This window comes from Tenrec ecaudatus, chromosome 11, assembly GCF_050624435.1.
Source record: "Tenrec ecaudatus isolate mTenEca1 chromosome 11, mTenEca1.hap1, whole genome shotgun sequence".
NCBI classification, from domain to species: domain Eukaryota; kingdom Metazoa; phylum Chordata; class Mammalia; order Afrosoricida; family Tenrecidae; genus Tenrec; species Tenrec ecaudatus.
In genome coordinates, this window is record NC_134540.1 from 19486947 (window position 1) to 19511988 (window position 25042).

The window sequence follows — 25042 nt, forward strand, 5'->3', positions numbered from 1 at the left end:
TCTTCTCAGGCCCAGTGCAAGTCCCACACTGATGTGCGTCTCAAGCGGCGGACGGTGCAGCAGCAGCAGTCGGCACCTCGGTTCTTTTTCATGGGTGAGCAGCCAGTCGGTGTGCCTGCGAGCATGTTTGCCATGCACCAAACAAATACAAACCGGCACCGAGTGGATTCTGACTCGGAGCGACCAGACAGGGTGCGGTAGACCGCTCCCAGAGGAGTTGCTAAATTTTCCCTCTCCCATGGAGCAGTGGGTGGGCTAGCAGCCCAGCAGTTCACCCACTGTGCACTAGGGGTCCTGCATTTGCCCTCCCTTCCCTGATCTCCTCTCCCTAGACAAAGCGGGGCTCTGGAATCGCACACCCCAGGTTGTGAAGAACTCGGTAAATCCCCTCCAGCGGATGTGAGAGAAGACAATTTGGGCACCACACGTGTTTCTTAATGGACTCTCGGCACGAATCAGGCAGCAAGTGCATGGCATTTCTAGATTAGCATTCTCAGTCGAGGGTGGAGGTCTGGGACTGTGCAAGCCAGAAGCCACCTCTCAGTTAGCGCGTGCCCCGCACCCAGTGCTCGCCAAGAAGCCATGCGCTCTCCAAGCAAAGCTGTTGGGGGGCCGCCGGCCAGCTGTGGGTCTCCATCTCACCTTGAAACAATGTAAATGGTAACACAGACCCAGGGACTCGATGATCATGGCGGCTCCTTTGCCCAGAATGTTATTGCAGTAGGAACACACTCGCTTCCCACTGACCGACCTAGACGCAGAACGAGAAGGGGAGGGAGGCTCTCACCTGCACCACTCACAGGGCTTTCCTGGGAATAGCACTTGAGTGTGAACAAGGACGTCAGAAAGGCGCTACACAGCAGGGGGAGAAACTGACACCAGCCAGCCAGGGCCCAAACCTTGTGGACTGCGTGACCTTGAAGGTTCTCCAGGACAGTTCTGAGACCCCCACCACCCACCCACCGACTCACCCACTCACTCACTCTATGCACCATCTGGGGGCAGCTGGATCGTTATTCTGTACCAGTGCCTCTCAGCAATGAAACTCAGCTCTGCTCTACTCCCTCCTCCTGTAGCTTCTTGCAGGTCAAACCTGTTTAGACGATTCTAATCCCACCGAAGCAACAGCCCGCCTTCCTTCGTGAGGCAGTGGAAACCCTCTCCAACCAACACCGCCAGCTTGATTTCACACCCTCTTGCTTGTTCACGCAGCCTTCTAGTTAAACAAGGGTGTCAACCTTGTCCCAGCCCTCTGCCTCTGGAGCGGAGAAAGGGAAAATGGTCTCCCGGCTACCATGGGGAGAGATCAGCAGAGGGTCTCGTTTATTTGGGTTCTGCTCTTTCACCCCTTCTAGATAGGGCGCTGAGGTGAAGGCCACTTCTTACTGAGCGTTGTATCCCCACAGGACAGCACGGTGAGCTCTCGCTGTGGAGAGCATGATTGCGGAGGGCCGACTCCCACAAAGACCCCCTCCTCCCAGGGGGGAAAACCCCAGAGCCATCTCTGATCTCCTCTGCCCAAGCGGAGTTCTCCGCCAATCAATGCACGACCTCTCCTCTGCCCAAACGGAGTTCTCCGCCAATCAATGCACCTCTCCTCTGCCCAAGCGGAGCTCTCCGCCAATCAATGCACGACCTCTCCTCTGCCCAAGCGGAGCTCTCCGCCAATCAAAGCATGACCTCTCCTCTGCCCAAGCGGAGCTCTCCGCCAATCAATGCACGACTTCTCTGCCTGCCTTCTGTGCCACTGTCCTTATCTCCTCCTACACCTGTCACAAACCCTTCTCTCCATTGAAACTCCTTGATACGCGTCCTCTAGATCCTGGTACGTGCCGCATGGTTGTGGGGTTGCTATACAATGTGCTTTCTTATTAAAACCTTTTTGAGAAAAGCATGGATGCTCTTTTGAGGACTACGGTGCACCTGACCTAAGCCGGGGTATTGTCAATCACTTCAAATGCAGTGAACGTTGGACCCGGAACAAGGACGACTAAAGAAGAGACGCACTGGAAGAATATTGAAAAGCATCAGACTGGCAAAAGAACGAGCAACTCTATCTTGGACGAAGAACAACCAGAATGCTCCTTAGAAGCAAGGATGGCAAGACTTTGTCTCGTACTAGGGACAAGTTGCCAGGAGAGACCAGGCCCCGAAGAAGGGCATTGTGCATGGTAAAGTGGAGAGGCAGCCAAAAAACAGCAAGGCCTTCAACAACATGATCTGACACAGTAACTGCAGCAAAGGGTTCAAAGGGCACAACCACTGTGAGGCAGGCACAGGACTGCGCTCTGTTGTGTTGTGCATAGGGTGGGTGATTTTGACTACAAACATGGACTGCTAAAAGGACAACCAATCGGACTTGGAATACGAATGGCCAGAGCGCTCCTTAGAGGCAAAGATGGCAGGACGTAACAACACATTTGCCATGCTAACAACCACAGCATGATTACGACAGCACTGTCCTTTTACCTGTTAGTGTTTACTGTGCAGGGTGACATGTGAACAGAGCTCATCTCTGGTGAAAGTTGAAGTTGGGTGGTTACTGGAGGCCTAAAGTATCTCCGGGGGAGCTACACAGATCTAAAAGCCTAACCCATCTTACTAGGTGTACATACTCCATATCAAAGGGTGGGCTTCTCCTGAAGACCCCACAACTCTTCTGCTGAAGATATACGACACACAGGAAAGCTGCATGAGCGAAGGTTGATCAAACCAGGGGCAAAACAGAGAAGAGACAAGCAAGGATCTTGCTAGTAATCAAAAGTAAGTTCTAATCATCTGAATTTATTTTTCTCCCAGATGAGGAAAAGCTCTACAGGCAGTCTGGCTTGGCTCTACGGCCTCCTTTTTATACTCATTGCTTATGGAATATGTTTGTGTACCAACTATCAAAACTATCAACTATCTGACAATATAGCTTTTACCCATAACTGTGGAAGGCAATCATGAGCACCTGTCTACTCTGAAGGAGTATTCAGACCATTCCTGCGCATCCCCAGCTAAGCTAATGACCACACGCACAGGAGACCAGAGCCACCGAGGCGATGGTTTTAAAGGTCTCCCGTGGCTTCACAAGAAACCCACAAACGCCATTAGGGTAGCATGGAAAAGTCTGAAGAGATATCCCCCCACCCCCTCTTATTGACTGGGCTTTAAAAAGCATACACAGTCATTAACACACTGCAAAGATGTTCGGCTTCGTCATCGCAAAGCACGGACAAGCTGGGAGAACTGTCTTGGGACAGACACGTGTGAGGGGAGGAGAAGGAGCAGAGAAACACAAAGCACCTCACCTGCTGCGTAGCTGGGACCCCGACTGGGAGGCCAAAGGGGAGTGGCTGCGCGGGGTGGGGGACGGGGCAGCAGACACGCTGGGGGGCATAGGCTTCACGGATCCCACTGAAGGCGGGGGCACGCTGGAGGCTGGGTTGCGCATGTAGGCACGGTTTGAGGTGGACACCAGCTGAGGCGGTGGGCGGCTGAAGTCTTGCTCAGAGGAAGAGGTGTGGACTCCTGTAGGCTGACTGAGCCAAGGGGCTTGCCTCCAAGAACTGGGTCTTGGCGAATCCAGGTTATCGAGAGATTCACCCCTGAAACATACAAAGAATGGTTCCTCAAAGTAGGCAGGGTATAAGCCCCGATCAATGTATTTTACTACATCATTGCAAAAGAAAAAAGCAAGAAAACAACCGCCGCGCAGGGTACTTGAACTCATGGAGGCCCCATTCATCGGTGCCAGAGTCACACTGTGCCCCGTGGGGTTTCAAAGGAAATTGCTAGCTCACACCTGGATGGTATCTGTAGGTGGATTTCAACCATAGACCTTTTGGTCTGCAGCCAAGGACATTACCCACCTACACTACCCCCAGAGGTGCCAACATATGACTGCCCCTAAAAGGTTCATCTTATATATTTTATAAGCAAGTGCCCATCTCAGAAGTCTAGTTACATAAAAGACCATCTTGAGCAAGAACATACTCTCTTTCAAATTCATGATCTTTCCAACTGCAACCAAACTCTACTGATTTTTTTTAATTACTTGGTACGTAGCTAACTATCAGTCAAGGGAAAATCAACACACATGCGTGCTAACTGCTAACACTAGGAAGATAAGCATCTATCCTTTTAATATGCCATAGTTTAGCTCGATTGAGATTAAAACGCATTGCTAAATCCCCCCCAAAATTACACATGTTTAAGCACTTACTTTCACCAGGTATTAAATTTCACACATACCAAAATAATAACAATGAGAAGAATCTATTTAATACTAATATTTTAAAGACTGCTTTCCAGTATCAGAGAAATGAGGCAACTAGTCTGTGACAAAATAGCAGTGGAGCTGTCTTTCACATCAAAGCCTGCTGATTCCCAAGCCAACCAACCCATGGCTCCCACGCAGCCCATCCACTCACCCCCCACCCACCAAAACCACTGCTGAATTTTATCTGCGGACGGGTTTACCAAGCGTGGTCTTTAAAGGAACATTCAAGCCAGTCATTGTTCTAAAACATTTCTTAACCCAGGTTTTTTTTTTATATTTAAAAACTTTTTACTGGAGACTGGGTGAACAGTTAAAGAGCAGAGCAATTTTCATTCAAAAATGTGTGCACATTTTATTTGGTTCCACTGACTGCAATCCCCACAAAGCCACGTTATCTATCCTTCTTCCCTCGTTTCCAATTTCCATTCCTCCTCTTTTTCTCATCCTTCCTGTCATTTGAAATGTCTTCTCTGGCAAATGCTTTTGGTCGTAATTGATTGATTATTCTGAGGACTGGGTACCTCCTCTGTGGTACTGTCCCCCTCGTTGTTGTTAGGTGCCATTGAGTCCTTTCTGGCCCATCGCGACCCCATGCACAACAGAAGGAAACACTGCCTGCCCCGCACCGTCTTCACAACGGTGCCTGTGCCTAAGTCCAGTGGTGCTGCCCCTGTGACCACCTACCTCACTGAGGGCCTTCTATTTTGGTGCTCCGCCACCTTCCCAAACACAGTGTCTCTGGAGAATGGAGCTGTCCAACGTACTTAAGGTGAAGCTTTGCCATCCTTGCCTCCAAGAAGCACTCGGGCCATACTTTTACATGAAGGTGAGTTTGTCCTTTTAGCAGTCCAAGATATTTTCAATATTCTTTTTTTTTGGATCATTTAATTGGAGACGCATACAACTCTTGTTACAATTCATACATCGATTCTTTCTGACATATTAGTACATATATTCCCTCATTGTTTTCTAGACATTTACTTTCCATTGAGCCCTTGGAATCAGCTTTTTATCCCTTCCTCCTTCCTCCCTCCCCCAACCCTCATGGCCCCTTGATAGATGGTTAATTTCAGATCTCACACCAACTGCTGTCTCCCTTCCCCTCTGTTTTCTGTTGTTTTTCCCCTGGATGGGGGTGTGTAGTTATGAGCCATTCATTGATCGGTGCCCTCTCCACCTCTCCCCTCCCCCCCTCCTTTCCCCTACCTTTTTGGTATTGCTATTCCCATTCCTGTTCCTGGGTTCCATGTGTTGTGAGTTTTAACTTTTGCCTATACCTACCTATATGCTCCCGTCTAGTCCAGAGTGGGAAATAGCACTGGGGTCATGATAGTGGGGGGTGAGGAGGCCTCATGGGACCAGAGGAATATTGCTTCATCCATTAGTGCTTTACTTCACCCTGATTGACTCATCCCCTCCCTGTGACCCCTCCGTGGGGGGATATTCCGTTGTCCACAGATGGGCTTTGGATTTCTACTCCAACCCCCCTCACCAATGCATTTTTATTCGTTTGTTTACTGTTTGTTGTGAATCTTCTGAAGCCTGTTGACCTCACAATTGCACCAGCTAGTGGGCTTCTTCCATGTGGGCTTGTTGCTTCACTGTTGGATGGCCGCTTGTTTAACTTCAAGCCTTCAAGACCCCAGACACCATCCTCTGTTTTCACCAAATCTGCTATGCACCTATTTTGTCTTCAGCAATAGTGTAAGGGGGGCAGGGGGTGAGCATCAAAGAATGAAAATTTGTTATAACAAAGTGTTCTTGTATTGAGAAAAGGTATGAGCTGAGGCCCAAGGCCCTTCTACAGCCTCAGTATATTGCCTTATAAATACATATACATATATAAGTAATCTATAATCTCTATTGTTATAGATTAATGTATTTACAGAAGTGCACGCCTCTGTTAATCTCCCTATCTATGCCTTTGCTTTCTAGAGCTTGCCTCTGTTTCCTTTTGCGTCCTCCTGCCCCACCATCACATTCCTCATTCTTCCACCTCTTAGTGCTTCCTCTCCACTAGCTTGGTGTTGCTCTAATACTCACAGGATCTCTGCCCTCTCACAGATGTTGGTTTCAATTCCCTAGTTGTTCCCCTGCCCATGATGCCTTCCGCTCACCAACCCCCTCCTTCTTCCTCCTCTACCTTCTAGGCCATTGGTCCTAATGCCTTCTCCCAGAGCTTCCCTCCCATGCCCGACCCATATAAGTAGGCAAACCAGCAATGTCATGGTCCAAACAATAAGAAAACATACAGATGAAATAAGAAAAGGAGAGAGAAAAAGATGAGAAGAAAAAGAAAAAAAAACCTAGCACGCACACAAACCCCACCATGGCGCGCCAAACTAGGAGGGCAATGTAACACGCGGAGGAATGCATGAAAAGACGGGACTGCAGGGCCGGCTCCAACCACAGCCAAGCCTGACCCCCACCTTGGAAGTATGTGCCGCAGAGAACGACACTAGATCTTCAGGTGGGACAAAGGAACTGACTTACCATACCCACAGAGAAGCAAAAAAGGGCAAAGAGAACGGGGCAGTCGGCCTAGACTCCATATGGGCACTCCGAGCCCAGAGGATGAGGTCCCTGCATGGAGCTGCTGGGCACAGAGAGGACTGTGGGACAGCCAACAGCTCAAGACAGGTTGTCCCCTAACTGGAGCATATGGAGACAGGGGGCAGTAATGGGGACACACGGCGGGGAGACCATGGGGGAATGGAGCACAACAGATCAGCAGCTGGAGGAAAGCCAAGCCGCTGAGCCACAGGGGAGCCCCAAGAACGGACTTCAGGTTAGGAGGGGCAGCCCCCGGCTCTCCCTCAGGACCAGGGGGAAGGGTCTCAAGGGGGCCAGCGAACAGACCTGGACCTAACTCAGGTTTTTAAATAAGTCTGTTACCTTTTACAAATTCTAATAGTAATGTATCAAATGCGCAAAAGGAAAAGGTAAAAATATAAGGAGATATCTTAGAAAGCGATTACAAGGTGGCTTCCAAAAGCTTGTGAGAAAATTTCATCATCCTTTACACAATTTTTCCATTAACTTTTTGAAGCCTTCAAATAGAAACCCCAACCCCTCACACATATTGTACCTCAGCTGCCCTGATTCCCAGATGTGGTAGTCACACCATCTGTGGTCAACTTGAGACTTAAGAGGGAAGGCGTGGAGTTTAGCCTGTCGATCAGGTCGCAGCTTGATGACCTCATCTGGAGGCGCTAAGGAGACTGATAGCTTTCGGGAGGTGGGGCACAAGTTCACCCAGGCTCCCTCCCTGGGAGACACTGCAGCAAACACGTGGAGCTACACTAGAGTCCTGGAGCTGGAGGAGCCACGTGGAGACCCTGCCAGTGCTGAGATGCTTCCACTGCCGCTGGACCCACAAGACTTTCCACCACTGGCCTGTGATCGTCCTGCATTTGGCATCATTGCATAAGTTTCATGAGTCTGAAGAGGGCTTTATAGATTGGGATCAAACATACGGGCTACTATCAAACTTATGGACTTGATTTGGACTAGGCTGGGATGTTTTCTTAATATTCAATTGTTCTTGTATAAAACCCTCTTTTGTATGCCTATGAGTATCTCTGAATTTGTTTCACCAGTCCACCCAGACTGACACACCCTCGAAATTCACCCCCGTGATCTCCGCATCCACTGGACAACCCCCTGCATCACATGTGGAAGCACCTATTTGTATGTTTACAAATTTACATAGCAAGTATAACTATCGAATACAAATATAATAAGTGCTTAAATGCATTCTTATATTTAACATTCTTAAAAATAAGGGATACAATTCTACCTTACAAATCTGGCTAGACCAGAGGAGGTACACTAGTACAGATCAGAGCTGGAAACACAGGGAATCCAAGACAGATAAACCCCCCAGGACCAATAGTGAGAGTAGCAATGCCAGGAGAGTAAGGGGAAGGTGGAAGAAAAGGGGGGAACTGATCACAATGATCTACATAAAACCCCCTCTCTGGGGGACGGACAACAGAAAAGTGGGTGAAGGGAGACACTGGGCCACTTTCCCAACAACCAGCAGAAGTTCATTATCTCATTCATGTTTAGGAGCCAAGAAAATGCCCAGATCAGCGTAATATACTTAAGAGTCTGACCTCCCCTTCAGAGTGTCACCTCCAGCACTGTGACTTCACAGCTGTGTGTTTTTGGCCAAGTGCCTTCTGGCTTGACCTACAGTTTCCCCAAGTTGGAAAAGCTGTAAACCTCTCCCTGTCTCAAAGCATGTTCCCCAGATCAAGTGGGGGGGATTCCGACAAATCAAGCCAAGTGGCCTGAGTCTGGAGCAGAATTAATGTTCAGAACCAGTTCTCTACTTCCCTTTTCCCCATGAAAACGTAGGTAGGCAGCAGGCAGACAGGAGAAATGATCATGACATCTCTTCTGCCCAAAGACTCAGGGTGCCTAGAGACTGGTGTCTCCTAGCAAAGAGAGGACATGATACACCAGTTGCCACAGTACCTTCTCAGCACTCCCGGCAGACTGATGGGCTCTTTATTCACACTGGAGCTGCGCTGGCGGATCCAGCTGTTGTCATTGTGTAGGGACGTTCTCTTCCGCATCTCTTGAAGGATCTGTTGTCTCTCTAGCTCGGCTTCGGAGGGGCCCTGCTCCTTCTTGGAGCTCCTCTGTGAAGGGCTGGGGCTCCAAGTTCGGTCCAAATACTTACTGCTTCCTAAATTCCCAAGACATAAAACGTGTTAGGATCTGCACGTCAAACCAGCAAGCAAAAAAGTGCTAATGGATACATCTCCAAAGTTGCCACTGCCCAAAATATGATGCTGTGAATGTTAGGTTTGCATAATTCCAAGCCTCTGGCTTTGGGAAACGCCAGTGCCAGTCCCAGCAGGTCACACAGAACACACGCAAGGAACTACGGAGGGCTGGTGTGGCTGCGGTAATGGGTTTGCAAATGCTGGTCTGGAAATCATGTTTCTTCTACTCTTCCCGTGCTTCCTAAATTAGCCCTATCTAGTCCATGCCTGCAAATGCTTTCTGGGGCAGCTCTACCTGGGATCAGGGACTGTTCCTCTTCCTCCCTTTGGGGAGAGAGGACACCTGAGTGCATGTGTGTCCAGAGAACGGGATTCAAGAACTCAAGACATAATCTCAGCATGAAGCTTGACCAGACGGTAGGCGTGGACACTTACTCAAGCTGCTGAAACGGCTTCTTTGACCTGAAACCAACATCCAAGTCATCTAACACGACAGCTCCTGAACAGCGGAGCACTGAGAACTGGTATCTCAAATGCAGCGAGGCAAGTTAATGTTTCTCCTGAAAGTCATGTCGCGATTCACTGATGGATTTCTGGCTTGGATAAAACATCTAGAAGGTTGCAGTGTCATGCCCACCCTTAGTTTGAAGAGGGAAATGCCACGAGGCGGCTACACACTTCTTTTCTCTCAATCTCCCGATGACCTGCCATTCTCGTTCCTCCCCATTTCGAGTGAGTGGCTGCCCTAGTTTATCGCCCAGAGAGCCATGGGCCAGGCCACCCCCGGGTTTCCCACACGTGTGTTTGGATGTGTGTACACACCTGGCTCGTCAATTCGAGGGCTTGGAAAGGGAAGAGTAACAAAATACACGGGCCACTAGATCCCACTTATTGGAGGTTCTAAGTGTTCAGAGAACCGGGTTAGCACCTAACCACGAGGCCTAAGAGAAATTATCCAGGTAACAGCTTTCGCCAGAACCTATAAGCTCTGCTGATGCACTCGTCCAAGGCTCGGCTGTATCTTGACCCCACCAGCCATGCGACAGGAGAGGAAGATGTGGCCCGTCTGCCTGTCGAGACCAGAGCCTGAGAACCCCTGTGGGGCATTTCTACTGTGTCACCCAGGGTCACGATGGGTTGGGATCGACAGGCTCTGGTAACCAGTGGTTACAAACCAGCTGCCACCAGACCTACTGACACACGAGTCCACTAAAAGAAAGCCTTTTAAAATGCAAAAAGAAATTCTGGTCCACTGCAAAAAGTTTGAGATATCAAAGCAAAAGTTGAGGTTTTTGTTTCACTTTGATAACAGAACGAGCTATCACTTCTGACATGGCAGTGACTGGCCGGGGTGGAAATGCCTGCCCACTGAGCTGGGTCAATCCACCCGGGCCATCTCAGCCCCACCTGGAGCTCCCTTCGCTGGTGGGCCTGCCCAGCACTGAGAAGCACACACACATGCCCGACCTGAACCAATTCTCACGGCCGCCGCCTCGGCGCTCATTTCAGTTGCTTCACACAAACCCGTTCAAGTGCCAAGTGATTTTGGCCTGGCTAAAGAAATCATCAGCATGTCGGATTTTTCTGACATTTTGGTGATTCAAGGCACGGTTTCAAATCCATGCAATTTTTAAGTTCTCTATATTCCACAGTCTCCCCCCGCCCACACCCCCCATCTAATCTCTCTGGCTACAAGATGAGATCGACTCCACAATGCTGTCCCGGCATCATTTTGCAAGATTTCCACATATTTCATTAGTTATAAAAGAATCATTTTCAGTTCCTCACATGCTCTACATTCTAAGGCCAAAGAAAATAAGCACAAAGTGAATAACTGGCTGTTTTGTTTTTAATCCAACTGCTAAAAATACTCAGTATTTCAACTGTGTGGTCTTAATGAATCTGAAAGGTCTTGACCTTAAAAACGCTGATCACAGCAGGAGATGGCATGAATAGGCAACACAGTACAGACATATGGGGAAAAAAAACAAAGAAAACCCAAACTTACCATTTTTGTTTGTTGGGTAACCATCCAGTTCAGTGGTGGATCTGGATTTATTCCTAAAACACAGAATGTTTGAATATTCTTTACATTAAGAGTATATATATATATATCCTTTTCACATTTATGAGGGAAAATAGCAAAGAGTTTGCTAATTAGAGCATTTGAATTATTTTCTATATCTGATGAGAGCTGTATTTCTGCATCAGGACCTTCAAGTTTTATTTATTTATTTTTATGTATATTATTATTTTATTCTTTGGCATATTTCTTTTTTAAAAAACATTTTATTAGGGGCTCATACAACTCTTATCACAACCCATACATATACATACATCAACTGTATAAAGCACATCTGTACATTCTTTGCCCTAATCATTTTCAAAGCATTTGCTCTCCACTTAAGCCCTTTGCATCAGGTCCTCTTTTTTCCCCCCTCCCCTCTCCCACACAAGCCCTTGATAATTTATAGATTGTTATTTTGTCATATCTTTCCCTATCCAGTGTCTCCCTTCACCCCCTTCTCTGTTGTGAGAGCTGTATTTTTAAAAACATTTTATTAAGAGCTCTTGCAGATATTATTACAATCCACAGTTAAATTAGATCAAGCAAAACTACAATTGCTGTCATCACCATGTTCTTGCTTCTTGAACTCAAGTAATTTTTCATGTTGCACGAAGTACCTGACAACTAAGTACCTAAGCAGAGAAAAATTAGAAGATAGGAATAAATACAAACATGTGAAGGTACTTCCCCCATTAGCACCAAGACTAAGTTGATCTTTTTTGCTTTTAATTTTTTTACAAGTTTCTTTGACTCTCTTTGTGTTCTCAGTCTTATCCCTGCCTGTGTGACTCAATTGCCTTTAGAATCCCTGATACCAACTTGCTCTATTTCCTTATGCTGTCAAAAGGTGGCGCTGCCGGCTTCTCAAGCATTAGGGTCCCATTCTCACACCCTTTCAGGGTCATTCTAACTCATAGGACAGTGTCAAACTGCTCCTGTGGGTTTCCAAGACAGTAACTCTTGAAAAGCCTCATCTTGCTCCTGTGGAGCAGCTGGTGGTTTTGAACCGCTTACTTTGATGTGAGCAGCCCAGCACATAATCCGCGATGGCACCTAGGATCCCACTAACTAGTCTGAAACAACCTCCGGAATGCTGCTCAGGTGGTCCAAAAGGGTGCTAGAGTTTACTGCCCTGATCAGCTTCTGAAAGCACCTGAGTAATAGGACGAATCAAGATATGTTGATGTCTTCCACCTATACACACTGACTTCCAAAAATAAGAGTCCAACCAATAAAAATGCAAAGCAGCATGCGACAGACAGTATATGTATGCATACACATGCATATACATGTATACAATACCAATACTATATAATAATGCAAAACCACATGGAATACACAGTGACAAAGTGTCAGACCTGGAGAGACAGAATTCATCGATGGTCATCACTTCAGTTTTCACAGAAGAGAATGTTGTTACGACCAGCTATATAGCAATACTCCTTACAGCCTGTAGAACATGCTAGAATCCTGGCTGCCTAGAGGTAATTTCATCTCTTTCGGGGTTCTTTATGGAGCCCTGGTGTAGTGTGTGCAAGTTGGGCTGCTAACCTGAAGATCAGCAGTTCGAAACCACCAGTCTGCTCTGTGGTAGAAAGAAGAGGCATTCTACTGCTGTAAACAACAACAGTTTCCGAAACCCACCCCCGCAGTTCTACCCTGCACTGGAGCTTCCTACTCAGAGAAGTCTTCCAAGACTCATGTGAAGCCACTGCTACGCCCTTGGCATTGATAAAAACCACAAAACATCATATGTTAAGTGTGTCACGGTGAGAGCATCTTTTTCATACTGACAAAGGGAAAACACTTCCTTTCCCATGCCCTGGCCCAACCGTGCTAGCCATCCTGAAAGGTTCTACACACCTGTCATCGGGAAGCAGTCCTGAGGCGTCTCCTTCTCGCGCTGGCATATCGTAGGAGTCAAGAGGCCTAGGAGATGGAGCAGAGGCACTGTCGTTGAGCTGCCTTTGGGCACAATGCTTTTTAATATGACTGAACTCCTGAAGTGTATGATGTGAATTATATGTCTATAGGACTATCTAATAAAAAGGGGGCCTTCTATTAAATACCAAAATAAAGGTTTTCTAAGCAATCTCTGTGAGTTTCATTCAAAAATGATATCAACAGAGGCATTTCCATCAATCATTACAGAACATAAGATCTGCTCTTATCTATCTGCCATCTATTCACTCACCCGCCCACTCACTCATTCACTCTTCAAGTGTGCCCTAAGTGACTGCTCTGTGCCCCTAGTGCATGACCTAACGTCAATGCCTTCATAGTATTACACTTTACTGGGGCATGTGGACTGACAGCAAGCGAATAAATCCCCACCATACAACAGGTCAGGGAGAGAGGAGTGAGGAAGAGGCATGTATTCTTCTATGTCTGAGTCAGAGGGCCCGCAGATGTGTGGGGGAGGGAAGAGGGACCAACAAGTGCAAATGTCTAGGAGCAACAGAGGAAGGGTCTTTTCAAGGAACAAAGAGGATGCCTGTGTGGCTGGAAGTGTGTGAGTCAGGGTGGAAGCTAGGCAGACAAGAGAGTGTGACAGCCTTCCAGACCGGGGGTTGACACACCTGGCCTTTTCTTTACTTGTAGCTCTGAAGAAAAATGGAAAAACTTTAAGCAGTCTTATTCAAATAATGGTGATTTCATTTGTTTGTAGAAACACATTTATGGCTCTCAAGCATCGTTTCGGTCAGCAGTTCTCAACCTGGGGGTCAAACGACCCTTTCACAGGGGTCCCCCGACTCATAGCAGTAGCAAAATGACAGTTAGGAAGTAGTAACGCAAATGATGCTATGGTTGGGGGTCCCCACCCCATGAAGAACTGCATCAAAGGGTCGCAGCATGAGGAAGGTTGAGAACCACTGCTTTAGGTTTTCGTGAGGGATAGGATGGTTCTCCTGTATCCAAATTTGTCAACTCCGATTCTACACCCCGGCCAGGATTTCGGTTGGTAAGCCCTTTGGCGAGCTTTGAGGGGGAGAGTAAAAGGACATGATCAGATGAGCGATTTAAAGGGCCCCTCGGACCCAGTGGGCTCATTGACGTAGACTAGAGCACCTGGGGGAGGTAGCAGAGAGGTCAGGGAGGTGCCCTGCTATGCAGAGGGGATATGGTTAAGCCAAGCCCATTACAATCATGCAAGCCCTTGGCAATGAGGACAGACCTTCTGTACTGGTATATTTTCACTGAAGTCTCCCTCTCTCTTTCTGCTTGGCGCATCTGTTCTTCTGCCTGGCGCTTCTGCTCTCTAGCCTGTTGCCTCTTCTGCTCCTCAGCCTCAGCCTGACGCCTCTGTTGTTCTTCCATCTCAGCCTGACGCCTCTGCTGTGCTTCCATCTCAGCCTGACGCCTCTGCTGTGCTTCCATCTCAGCCTGACGCCTCTCCTGTGCTTCCATCAGCTCAGCCTGACGCCTCCTTTGCGCCTCGGCCTCGGCCTGGGCTTGAAGCCTCTCCCACTCCTTCTCCTGCTCCTCCCTCAGCTTCCACTCATTCTCCGGGAGGAACTGTTCCTGCAGCTCCTTCCTTTGGTCCTCGTTCACCCCTTCTTCTGGCTGCAGGCTCCTCTCTTCCTCCCCTGCTCGGGTTCCTTCCCTGTCGGAAGACTTGGACTCTTTGCCCCAGGTGGCTTCCCAGGTGGCAGTGCTGGGCTCCCGTCGGGTCAGAGAAATGTTGCTGGAACTGAGGACCATCAATTCCTATAAGACAGTGAGAAAAGAAGGTCAGGGGAGAGCCGTTTGTCGCTGCCATTCTACATTCACGGTTTTTTAGCTGGCACCTAATCGATCTTCACCCTAAAGTCCTCCTGAAACGACAAGCGGTGTTGCCACTGAAAACAGCTTCCCTGGAGTGACTGAGATGGAACTGAGAAGAGAGGGCTTCTTTGGTTCTGTTGGGATGATTACTTAATGATGTCTCCGAGAAACTAGGAGAAAAGGCAAAACATGATAGCAAAAGTCTAACCAATCAGAGCTTACTGTCTTTTCCAGTGACCCACAGCAGATGAGCGTGTGGCCAAAGCCACGTCAATGTACCAGCTGCCATTCTCAGGTACTTTCACCAGCCAGGTGGGGACTGTGAGGGAACCCAAAAGGCACGCCTCCATCCCTACCTCATTCAAGTACTTGGAATTCTCCCTCTCGGCCTCTTGCTTGGCCCTCTGCCACTCTTCTCTCAGTTTCTCCTGTTCGCGTTGATATTTTTCCTGTAGGGAAAGATATCACATTGATGAATGGATTAATGATGTTAGCAAGTATCTCTTCCTACCACAAGGTGTGCATAACAGAGTCCCTGTGTGGTACAGACTCTGACTCGCTGCTATCAAGCCAAGTCCGGCTCATAGTGACGCCAGAGGACAGGGTAGAACTGCCCCTGTGGATTTCCCAGACTGCAAACCCCGTCTTTCTCCCGCAGAGTGGCCGGGGGTTTCGCACTGAGAGCCTGGCATGCATGCAGCCAGCAGCTCCACACTTGACCACATGGCTGCCCAGCATGGTGCAGAGCGTTGAAGCACTAATGTACTAACTGAGAGATCGGAAGACTGAATCCACTTTGGAAGGAAAACATGACCCAGTGCTAGTTCTTCCAGCCTGATACCTGACTTCTACTCTGACCACTTCAGTGGGAATCGGCTCACTGGCAATTGGTACTGGTAAGCCTACAGGTGAGGCTTGGGAGACAGTCAGGTCATTTTCTGTTAACCCCACGATCAGCAGATCTTTGTCCCTCAAGACGAATAGTTTTCACTGAACTAAAAAGATATACTACATTTGGAATTTGGAAAGCTCCAAAAATATTGAATTCAAAAAATAAAAAAACAACAACTGAAATTACCACTGAAGTTGGAAAAGCCAGACCCAAGTAAACCTTGACTCTCATTATGGTTCTTTCAAACCTCAAGTTACCTGTGAGGGGGACTGTCTGTCCATCTGCGACAAATCCAGCACATCGTTACAAAACCTCACTCATAAGATAGCCCACCAAGCACCGTCCCTCAGATGCTCGACAGCGGGTCCGTGTGGATGAGGGTCTTGAGGGAGATGGGATACCTGTGAGTCTTAAAAACGCGGTCCTTGTTTCATGCACAGCGTACCACAGAAGATCTGTGAGTCACTAGTTTGGATATGGCTGTTTACACGCATGTTTTAATTAGGCTCTCACTGCTGGTTGACAGGTCCAAGTGAGAAAATGAAAGAAGGCCCAGCTCCCGTCCATCCGCCCACAGCGTCCCACTTCACCTGCAGAAGCCGGTCCTGCTCCTTCTGCCACCGCTCCTGTCGCTTCCGCTCCTCTTCTTGATCCCACGCCCATCGGCTCGGGGCACTGATGGTGGGAACTGGAAGCTAATGGGTTACAGGAGAGGGCGTGTTGGACACAGAGGGAGAGTGCGCATCATTAAACCGTCCACTGGACCACGTTTGCATACATAGGGTATTAAAAAATGTTGTATTTTAAAACTTTAGTTGGAACTATAGCCAACCACACATACAGCCATTCAGAGTCTCCCCATGGACAGTTCAAGGTCAGGGGTTCCAGCCGCCACCCTGGGTCACCCTCTTCCTTTATTTCTGCCCGTAGTGTCATCAACATTCAATTCACTTATTTATTTCAGGCTCTCCTCTGCGCTCTCATTGAGCTGTTTTCCATTTGAACTCATCATATGGCTGTCCTGTGAGCCTTTGAGGGATGGGTTAGTCTGACCTTGCAATTGCTTTCTATATTTCCCTTGAATATTTTCAAAGAGTAGCTGGTTAAATCCACAGAGGTGGAACCTGCAGAAACAGTGGCCTGTCTATAGATAATTCTTTATAAGGACAGACCACTCGATGCACACATTCTTTATCAATTAAGTTAAACCATTCCTTAATTCAATGTTAACTTTGAACAATAACTATAGTCTGATAATAATCCATTTTAATAATGATAATTAATTTGACAGTATAGGTTCAGAGTTTTAAAGATTATTCCAGGCATCAGAATTAAGGCCTCAATGGATCCAATAAGTCTCGCTTCCACTGAATTTTAATTAAGTTCTGTTCTCTGCTTTTCCTCCTCTCGTTCAGGACCCATCTGCTGGATCTGTCATCAATACAGTTTCTTAATGGCAGCCAGCTGGGAACCATTCATTTCTTCTTCTCTTCAGGCAATGGGGGGAGGCAACCAAACATACAGTCCATGTCCTGAAATGATCATATGCTACACGTGGTTTGCAGAGTATTGTTTTTGTTGTTGACGGTGTTAGGTGCCATCGAGTCTCTTCCAACTCATAGGGGTGACCCGAGGTCACACAGAACAAAACACTGCCCAGTCCCATGTCTTCCTGTAAAGCCGCAGTTCTCAACCTGTGGGCCGCAACCCTGTGGGGTCGAACCACCCTTTCCCAGGGGTCACCTAATACACCCTGCATATAGATATTTACATTACGATTCATAACAGTAGTAAAATTACAGCAAGTTTATGGTTGGGGGGGTCACCATAACACGAGGAACTGGATTAAAGAGTTGCAGCATTAGGAAGGCTGAGAACCACTGCTTTAAAGAGGGAAAGTTACATGATATTTCAATTGTAGTCTTTTCGACTTGGAAGTGCTACTATTTGACTAACTCCCAGGAGATCTGAAAGAACTATAATCTATGACTGTCTCTAGAGAAAGGCACTTCTCTCAAGTTCTTTTCGCCTGTCCCAAATAAGTGATTACTACTTACATCAGGAACCACGGAATCGGCACTTCCTGTATTGAAGCAGGCAGGCAAGGAGGAAGAAACAGAAAACAGCGTAAGGCTCAAAATCTCAGTAAAAGAGTCCCTATCCGAAAGTTTGATGACTAGCTGGCTCTGCATCAGCTTATTACATGGCAATTTTTTTTGAGCAGCAATGAATTCTTGCTGCTGCATTTCATGTTTGCTACTCTTCTTTCCAACTTACAACCGGTAAAGAGTCGATAAACCCGGGGTAACGGCCAGCTACAAAGCTGCGCCCCTGCTACCTACAACTTTACTTTTTGTAAACTACATCTAGCTACTAACTTGGAGCCATGACCTCTTTCTGAAGACTTTCAGCGTCCTTGGACTCATAAAATTGCTAATGCCTCAGAGACTAGCTTACTGGGGGGGGGGGGATTTTAAATGTTACAAATCTCAAGGTCAACTTGTCTTTTTGCTTGCCACTACTCAGTTACAAAGTGACAGGTGCAAGTTGCGTTTTTTCAGGCTTCTTGCTGCTAAACTCCTTTCATCATTACGTCACTGCAGCAAACAGGGTCCAGGAACTGTTCTTACCCGCTCCTATCTGAGACACAAATGGTCAAACTCCACATGTAAATGTACAGGCACAGTTTGTTTTTTTTTGTTAATCCTTAGGGGGCCCACATCCTTGTGGTTGCCTGTACGGCGTATGGTGACCACCCAAAAAGGAGACGCATGTCAGAGAACGCACTGTCACACAGTACATTTTTCCTGAAACATCAGCTGTCATCAAATAAATAATTCACGCGCACCATAGTGTTTTTAAGAAAATGGCTTTGAAACGTAGGAACAGAGTTGTCCCTAAAACAGCCTGTGATAGAAAAGGGAGTGCAAATTAGAAATAGCGAAAGAAAGGGCTTGTCGTATGTTAGCAAATTTGAGTCAGGAATATCCCATTGCTTCCATTAAATTATCACAGAAAAGCAAGCGTTGAAAAAGAAAACACTCAGGACACTGACACACATCGGCCTGGTGCATGCATAGCCGGAACGCTATTGATATTTACAGTAAAAAATACCGATCATAAAATCAGACCCCCGAATGCACCAGAGCAAAACCCTCAGTGATTAACACAAAACACTCAAATCCAGGAAATGTCAGAGTACAAGGCAAGCTTGCAAACTGTTGAAATCATCTTAAAAGTAAGACATAGTACAGTTTCAGACTGCAATGGCACACTGGTCTCTAGCCATACTGTGCACCTCAAATGTCAGCTATGACTTTTAAGTTCCTGAGGGCAGAACACAGAGCGTAAACCACACGGACGACAGGCTAGTAGGCACACGTGGAAGCCCAGAAAGCCCCATGCATAGCACGCGAGAGGCAGCCCAGTGACACCAACACAGAAGCCTGCAAACCATCCTTGTGCATGGTGGCCCTTGAGGGTTTTCATTTGCTTCAAATCCACTAGGGCAATCATGTCAACACTCTAAACCTTCAACCCAATAGCAGTAAATAACCTGCTACTGACTTGGGATTTTGAGCATTTTTGACAAGCAAAATTCTGCCAGAATGTTTACATCTGGACCAATTTTATGCCGGTTTCATAAGACACAGTTCCTAAGAGGAAGTCAGGCTTACAGGAAAGTCCTCCTTTCTTACTGTGAACCAATGGAAAGAAGTGTGTGTTCAATAGCACCCCAGTTGAAAAAGGAAAAACAAAAACAGAAAAAACGAAGGACACACAAAAGACCCATTACCACAGAGGTAGACCCATGAAGTATAAGAAAAGCCTGGCGGCCCTGGGAAAAGAATGGAAATGGGTTACGTTGCGTGGCCGTAAGGACAGCCAATCCAAAGTGGCTCAGAGCCCAGCACCGCAGCCGTGAGGAAGAGTGGAGAGTGGCGACAATCCAGGAAAGTGCATGAATTGTGAACTGAGTGGTTTACCTTGTTCAAAAAATTGTGATCGCCTTTTTAAGTTTTTCAAAGAAATAGGTTCAGATGCTAGTTGAAAAAAATACAAAAAACAAAACAACAAAAATAAGCAATCAATACCATGTCATTCATTTTATGCTTCACCACTGGATAACTACATGCTGCTCCATACATTTTTTCCAATCTACAGAGCAATATATTATTATTTTTTAATGACAAAACAGATAGCCAGAGAAGGTAAGAGATGAGTTCTATGCAAACATAGGCACACATTTTTAGTAATCTATACCACATTCAATTAGTACCCGGAGCAAAGGTTTCCACTACTTGGGCATTTGGGCAGGAAGCGTCATCTTTTCCGTGAGAGAGAACAATGTATCTTTTGTGCTAGATCACAAAGCTTCAGGGAATCAGAAATGTAACATATGTCCGTTTGAGTTAACTGATCCAAAGTTTCTTCTAGTACAAGAGAGTCACTGTAACTAACCTCGGGTTTCACAATGCTGATGAGGAAGGAACTGAGAATTAATGGGACGAAGGGTAACAAAATAAATGATACCCAGAGACAGGAACCCCCCCAAAAATAAGCACGAAACTGTCTTTTCAGTAGAACACTTAGCCCTAGTCCTCAAGTTCTTCTAAATGGCTATAACTGAAGTAAATGCTGTTAGATCAGATAAAAGGGGATAAGATGTTTCTGACTCCACCCACCGCTCTGTCAGGAGTTGTGGTAAATAATTCCTATCCTTTTTTCATAAAACGCAATCATCACTTGACACAAGTTGCAGACTCTGTCTCTGAGCGAGACCCTCAGACCGAAAGGCCCGCCTACAGCTCCATCGCTGTCTTCCAAGTCACTCTGTTCTTTTGTTCTGATCCGTTGGCTCTGCCTTTGCTGCTGGCACCCAGATGTCTTAGATTTACATCATGGCTGAAACTCGTGTGATGTTCCTTGTAAAAACGTCCTCGCTAAAGGACTTCAAATCATTAAAATATGGTTGCTTCTACCAACCAGAAAGGAAGGGGGGTGGGAGAAGGGGTTGATAAAAAAGGGAAACGCATAACTCGGGTGACTTGTGACATAACTTGATGAAGGAAAACCCAAGGCCAGGGTCGGGTTACCTTTCCTGGGTCTCGTTCCCCGCCGGAGGAGACCCTCTCTTACTTATTTTGTACAACCAACGGAGAAAGCATACCGTTGGCAAACAGGAAAAAAAAAACCCTGGGAATTTCTATTTGTTGGCAAACAGAAAAAAAAACAAACCCTGGGAATTCCATGACACAAAATTTCCTTAGATCCTGCTTTTTCCGTTACAAGCAGGTTCTTGTGTGAACACATATCACTGCCACTGGCATGTCCCCCTGAAGTCTCCCTGCCTCCAAGCTTGTCCGATGACAGCTCTAAAGGGAACTTCACATTGTTTCAACTTCAAGGAAGACGCCCGTTGGCAGCACCCCACCTCTGAAGACCGGTCTTGGTTACTTGGCTTTGACACACAGAACCGGGTGGGTCAAAACCTGCTGCTGCAGCTGCACACGCCAGAGCTTCTCAACGCTAGAAGGCAGCGCCCGCCCTCCCACCTGGCTGCAATTTGATCTGTGTGCTAACCTTTTCGTTTCACCTTGCAGTGGGATCAGTTTGTCTTTCACTCACAGATATTAATTTTTAGAACAGCTGAACCCCAATGCTATGCTGTGCCTGGTATTGGAAATAGGAGTGCCGTGGTGATGCCTACCTTTTGATTCAAAAGTACTGCTTTCTTCACGAATTCCATTGATTTCTTTGGATTCGGTGTTCTGGAAGAGACAAATACTGATGAACAATATTCTCCCCAGTTGGGCATTTATGCTAAAATCATGCATTTCCCATTAGCGAAAATAAATAGCTCCCAACAAGATGAGATTTTCTTTTGTGCTTTTTTTCCATGATGTTCGCACATTGATTATATAGCCTTTTATGTGTAGTAGAAATTAATTTTTTTAATTAGTCTTCAATATTTGTGAAATGATACATGACCAGCTGCAGGTAGGGATGATTTTGGTTTAATTGATCATTAATATTCCAAGAAAGATGATGGGTAAAACAAGCACTCATTCACTTGACTTGCCATTATAATTAATCAAAATATTAATTATCTAGGATCCTGTAGTATTTAAGCCATCTTATACAACCTAGCAGGGTCTCCTTTATTAAATAAAAGTGGCATGCCATGGGGATGATGATATGAAAAGCAACAGAAATGTGTCATAACTCATGGAAAATGTTAATTTAATTATTAATCTCAATGACCAATTCATATAATACATAGAAACCACTATTGTAAAATGGAATAGGGAAAAAAATATTGGTTTGATACTTAGATAATTATTATTCCTCTCTTTTAAATAGAACCTAAGATGTAATTTGCATACCATAAAATTCACCCAATGTATAATCATTATTTAATCGATGAACGTAACTGAGTATCTCTTAGCCACACCTGTGAGACTCACCATCCGACTCACCTACAAAGACAGGAACTGAAACGCCTCATAAAGTTTTAAATGACGCAGAGTTACTATATGTATTTTACCAGTAAAAACTGAAGCAAACATAGAAAAGCTATGGCCTATAATTTCACACAAGGACTACTTCACATTCACAAATGAAAATGAGAGAATGGGTATAATTATGAGAGATTGGTGAAGACTATCCCCAAAATGACATTATGGGATCTTTTGGATTTTATGATTATATACAGTAACTTTGCTCTAATTTTGAATGAGTCACACTTTACAAAGGGGACTTGGTAGTGGAGTAGTTGACTGCTAGCTCAAAGGTCAGTTGTTCAGCCGACCATCTGGTTCCTTGGGAGAAAGGGGTGGCAGTCTACTTCCTGAAAGAGACAGACAGCCTTGGGCAATTCCACTCTGTCCTGCCCTACCGAGTCACTAGGAGACACGGTCACAGTCAACCTCCGGGAACTGGAGGTTTGGGTTTGGGTTTTGGTTTGAGCGCCTTATGATTTTCAAAAGCGTATATTATAGTCAAAACTCAAGTGCCCTTCCTAGTGGTTCATGCTGCAGAGAAAGCAAATGCCTTTCCCATACACAATGCCGACAATTACTCGCTCTACACAGATGCTCCTCCCGCTGCTCAAAATATACTTACGTAATGCTGGAGGCTTCCGGAGAAGTCAGTGGTGAGTGACAGATTTGAAGATTGCTCGGAGTTGTAAATTCCAGAAGTTGTGTCAATCCACTTTGTTTCAGGTGAACCTATAATTTTGGTAGCCATACTGGTGAGATTGAGGGTTGGGTGCCGTGTGAATGGCAGGGACGTGTGGTCTGTGGCCCAGTCTGATTGGCGCATGGAGGGAATGAGCAAGCACAGGTGTCGAAGTGGAAAGAACAGAGTTACTGAGTGCACAGGTACAACACAGACATCTACAAGACAGACAAATCAGGTAGCGTGTGAAAGAAATGGAGAGTCTAGGTGTTTTGCCAACAGACCACTTTCCCAGCAACACGGGTTAAAACAGGTTAATAATAAAGACTAGCAAACTTACTGGACCGAGCAACAAGTCAAGACTGGATAGTACACGTTGATATGACCACCCTTTACTAGGACTGGAGAGAGTTAATCTAGCCCCAGAACCAAAGTCAGCACGATATTGGCATTCATATAGAGAATCAGCAGCAGGAATATGACCCCCCACCTTCTGCCCTCACACCAATTACTCTTACGGGGCTGCTGAGAAAGTTGGATCAAACTGTAATGTTTACTACTGAGTCGTGTCACATAATGTCTGAATGCAGATAAAATGACTGCAGTCATCAGCTCGTCCTGGCACTTGCCGGCCAGAGCACTGCTTCAGCCCGTAAACAATCTAGAACCCAGTGAATGTGCTAGTCCGAAGCAAGCCTATCTGACAGGCTATTCAAGGAGTCATTTAAGATTAGCCATAACATAACCACAAAACATCACACTGACCAAAATTAAGTCAAATGAACAACAACAAAGGTTATTGAAGCAAGATGTTATAACCATGTGCCACAAGACCAGTCCCCAAGTCAACAGAGACATTGGTAAAACCTACTCACCAGACTTCCCGTGGCGCCTGACGTCCAAGACCAGGTGTCCAGTCTCCTGTGCATGAGCCATAGCTTCCTCCCACTCTTGTGTGTCCTTATATGAAAACTTGGTGTTGTTAACAGAAATAATTTCATCGTCTACCTGCAGTTGGGAAAACTCCGCCGGGCTGCCTAAAGGATGCAAAGCAAATTAAACAACCCACTTTAGAACATGAGCTCCAGGTCCCTGCTCACTGGCATCAAGGAAAGATGAATTTCAACAGATCGTTGCTTTGTACATCTCAGTTGCAAGTGGAGGAGGCACGCTGGATTTCTAAGCAAGTTCATCCATACTTGCTCTGTGCACAACACACAGCTAACATTGACACGCCTCTGCACAGCCCAGTTCACGGAGGGCCTTCCAGAGACGAGGAAACACTACGTTTCTCTAAACATAAAAATATATCAACATATATATTTAAAACTCTTTCATGTGATATATAAAGCGCTTTAATTAAGCTTCCAGATCTACAATCACTCTGGAACGGAGCAAAAGAAAGCCAGTGCTCTTAAAACTGCTCAAAACTGCTGCTCTCACAAAATACCACCGTCTCATTAAATCCACTTTGAAATTTAAAGGGATCATTAATCACTGTGAGCATGAAAATTCATGTACCTAAATATAAAAATCGGGAAATCCCCCCCCCCCCGCCCCCAAACACAATAGCTGTCCTTCTCACTGCAGGCCTGTGGTCAGATTTGCCAAGAGTTCTCCAGCTTGACTCGCATTCACCTTGGACGTGCGAGGAATAATCCTTTAGCAAAAATCCCAAAGCATCCTGAAAACACCTTCAGCAATGGACCAATTCGAAGGCTCAAAAACATCTCTTCAAAAATTCTTCAAAAAGGCTCAATGTTTGGGTGAGAAGGCTCACGAACAACAAGAGCACATATACACTCCCCAACGCAGGGCTGAACGTGGAACTTTCCTTCCGGAGCTCAGTGCGAAGCACGACTTGCATCTGTCCCCATTCCCAAAGATGAAGCCTCGAACACTTTGACAACCCTTCGAAATGCCAGCAAAGGAAGCCTAGGAAATTAACGTGGATGTGGTGAGGGGAATGGCCGGCTGTGCCACCAGTCACCCTCTCAATAAGAAGTTCTTCATCTCCTCACCTTATGCACACGCACTCCTCCGGTCGAAAATCACCCCCTGCTCAGGGGGCTTGGTTCACACACACCTCAAGACAATAACAGCAAGGGAGAAGAGACTTCAGCAGAGCCAAGCTA

At 46.4% G+C, this 25042-nt stretch overlaps 1 protein-coding gene across 5 annotated transcripts in view; it reads right to left on the bottom strand.

The window, feature by feature from the left end:
• The window catches only part of LMO7 (LIM domain 7), a 254442-nt gene that overhangs the window by 2854 nt on the left and 226546 nt on the right, over positions 1-25042 (bottom strand). For 3 of the 5 annotated variants that reach the window (XM_075562969.1, XM_075562966.1, XM_075562965.1), the window contains 13 exons: positions 23783-23944; positions 22851-23038; positions 21436-21496; positions 19712-19768; positions 17783-17808; positions 16316-16420; positions 15190-15282; positions 14244-14776; positions 12932-12997; positions 11009-11061; positions 8747-8960; positions 3294-3590; positions 643-751 (listed from right to left, as the gene is read on the bottom strand). In XM_075562969.1, coding sequence (XP_075419084.1) covers positions 643-751; positions 3294-3590; positions 8747-8960; positions 11009-11061; positions 12932-12997; positions 14244-14776; positions 15190-15282; positions 16316-16420; positions 17783-17808; positions 19712-19768; positions 21436-21496; positions 22851-23038; positions 23783-23944 — 1964 coding nt within the window. The remainder of the gene's footprint in view (positions 1-642; positions 752-3293; positions 3591-8746; positions 8961-11008; positions 11062-12931; positions 12998-14243; positions 14777-15189; positions 15283-16315; positions 16421-17782; positions 17809-19711; positions 19769-21435; positions 21497-22850; positions 23039-23782; positions 23945-25042) is intronic. The other 2 variants (XM_075562970.1, XM_075562967.1) reach the window with 1 other exon arrangement.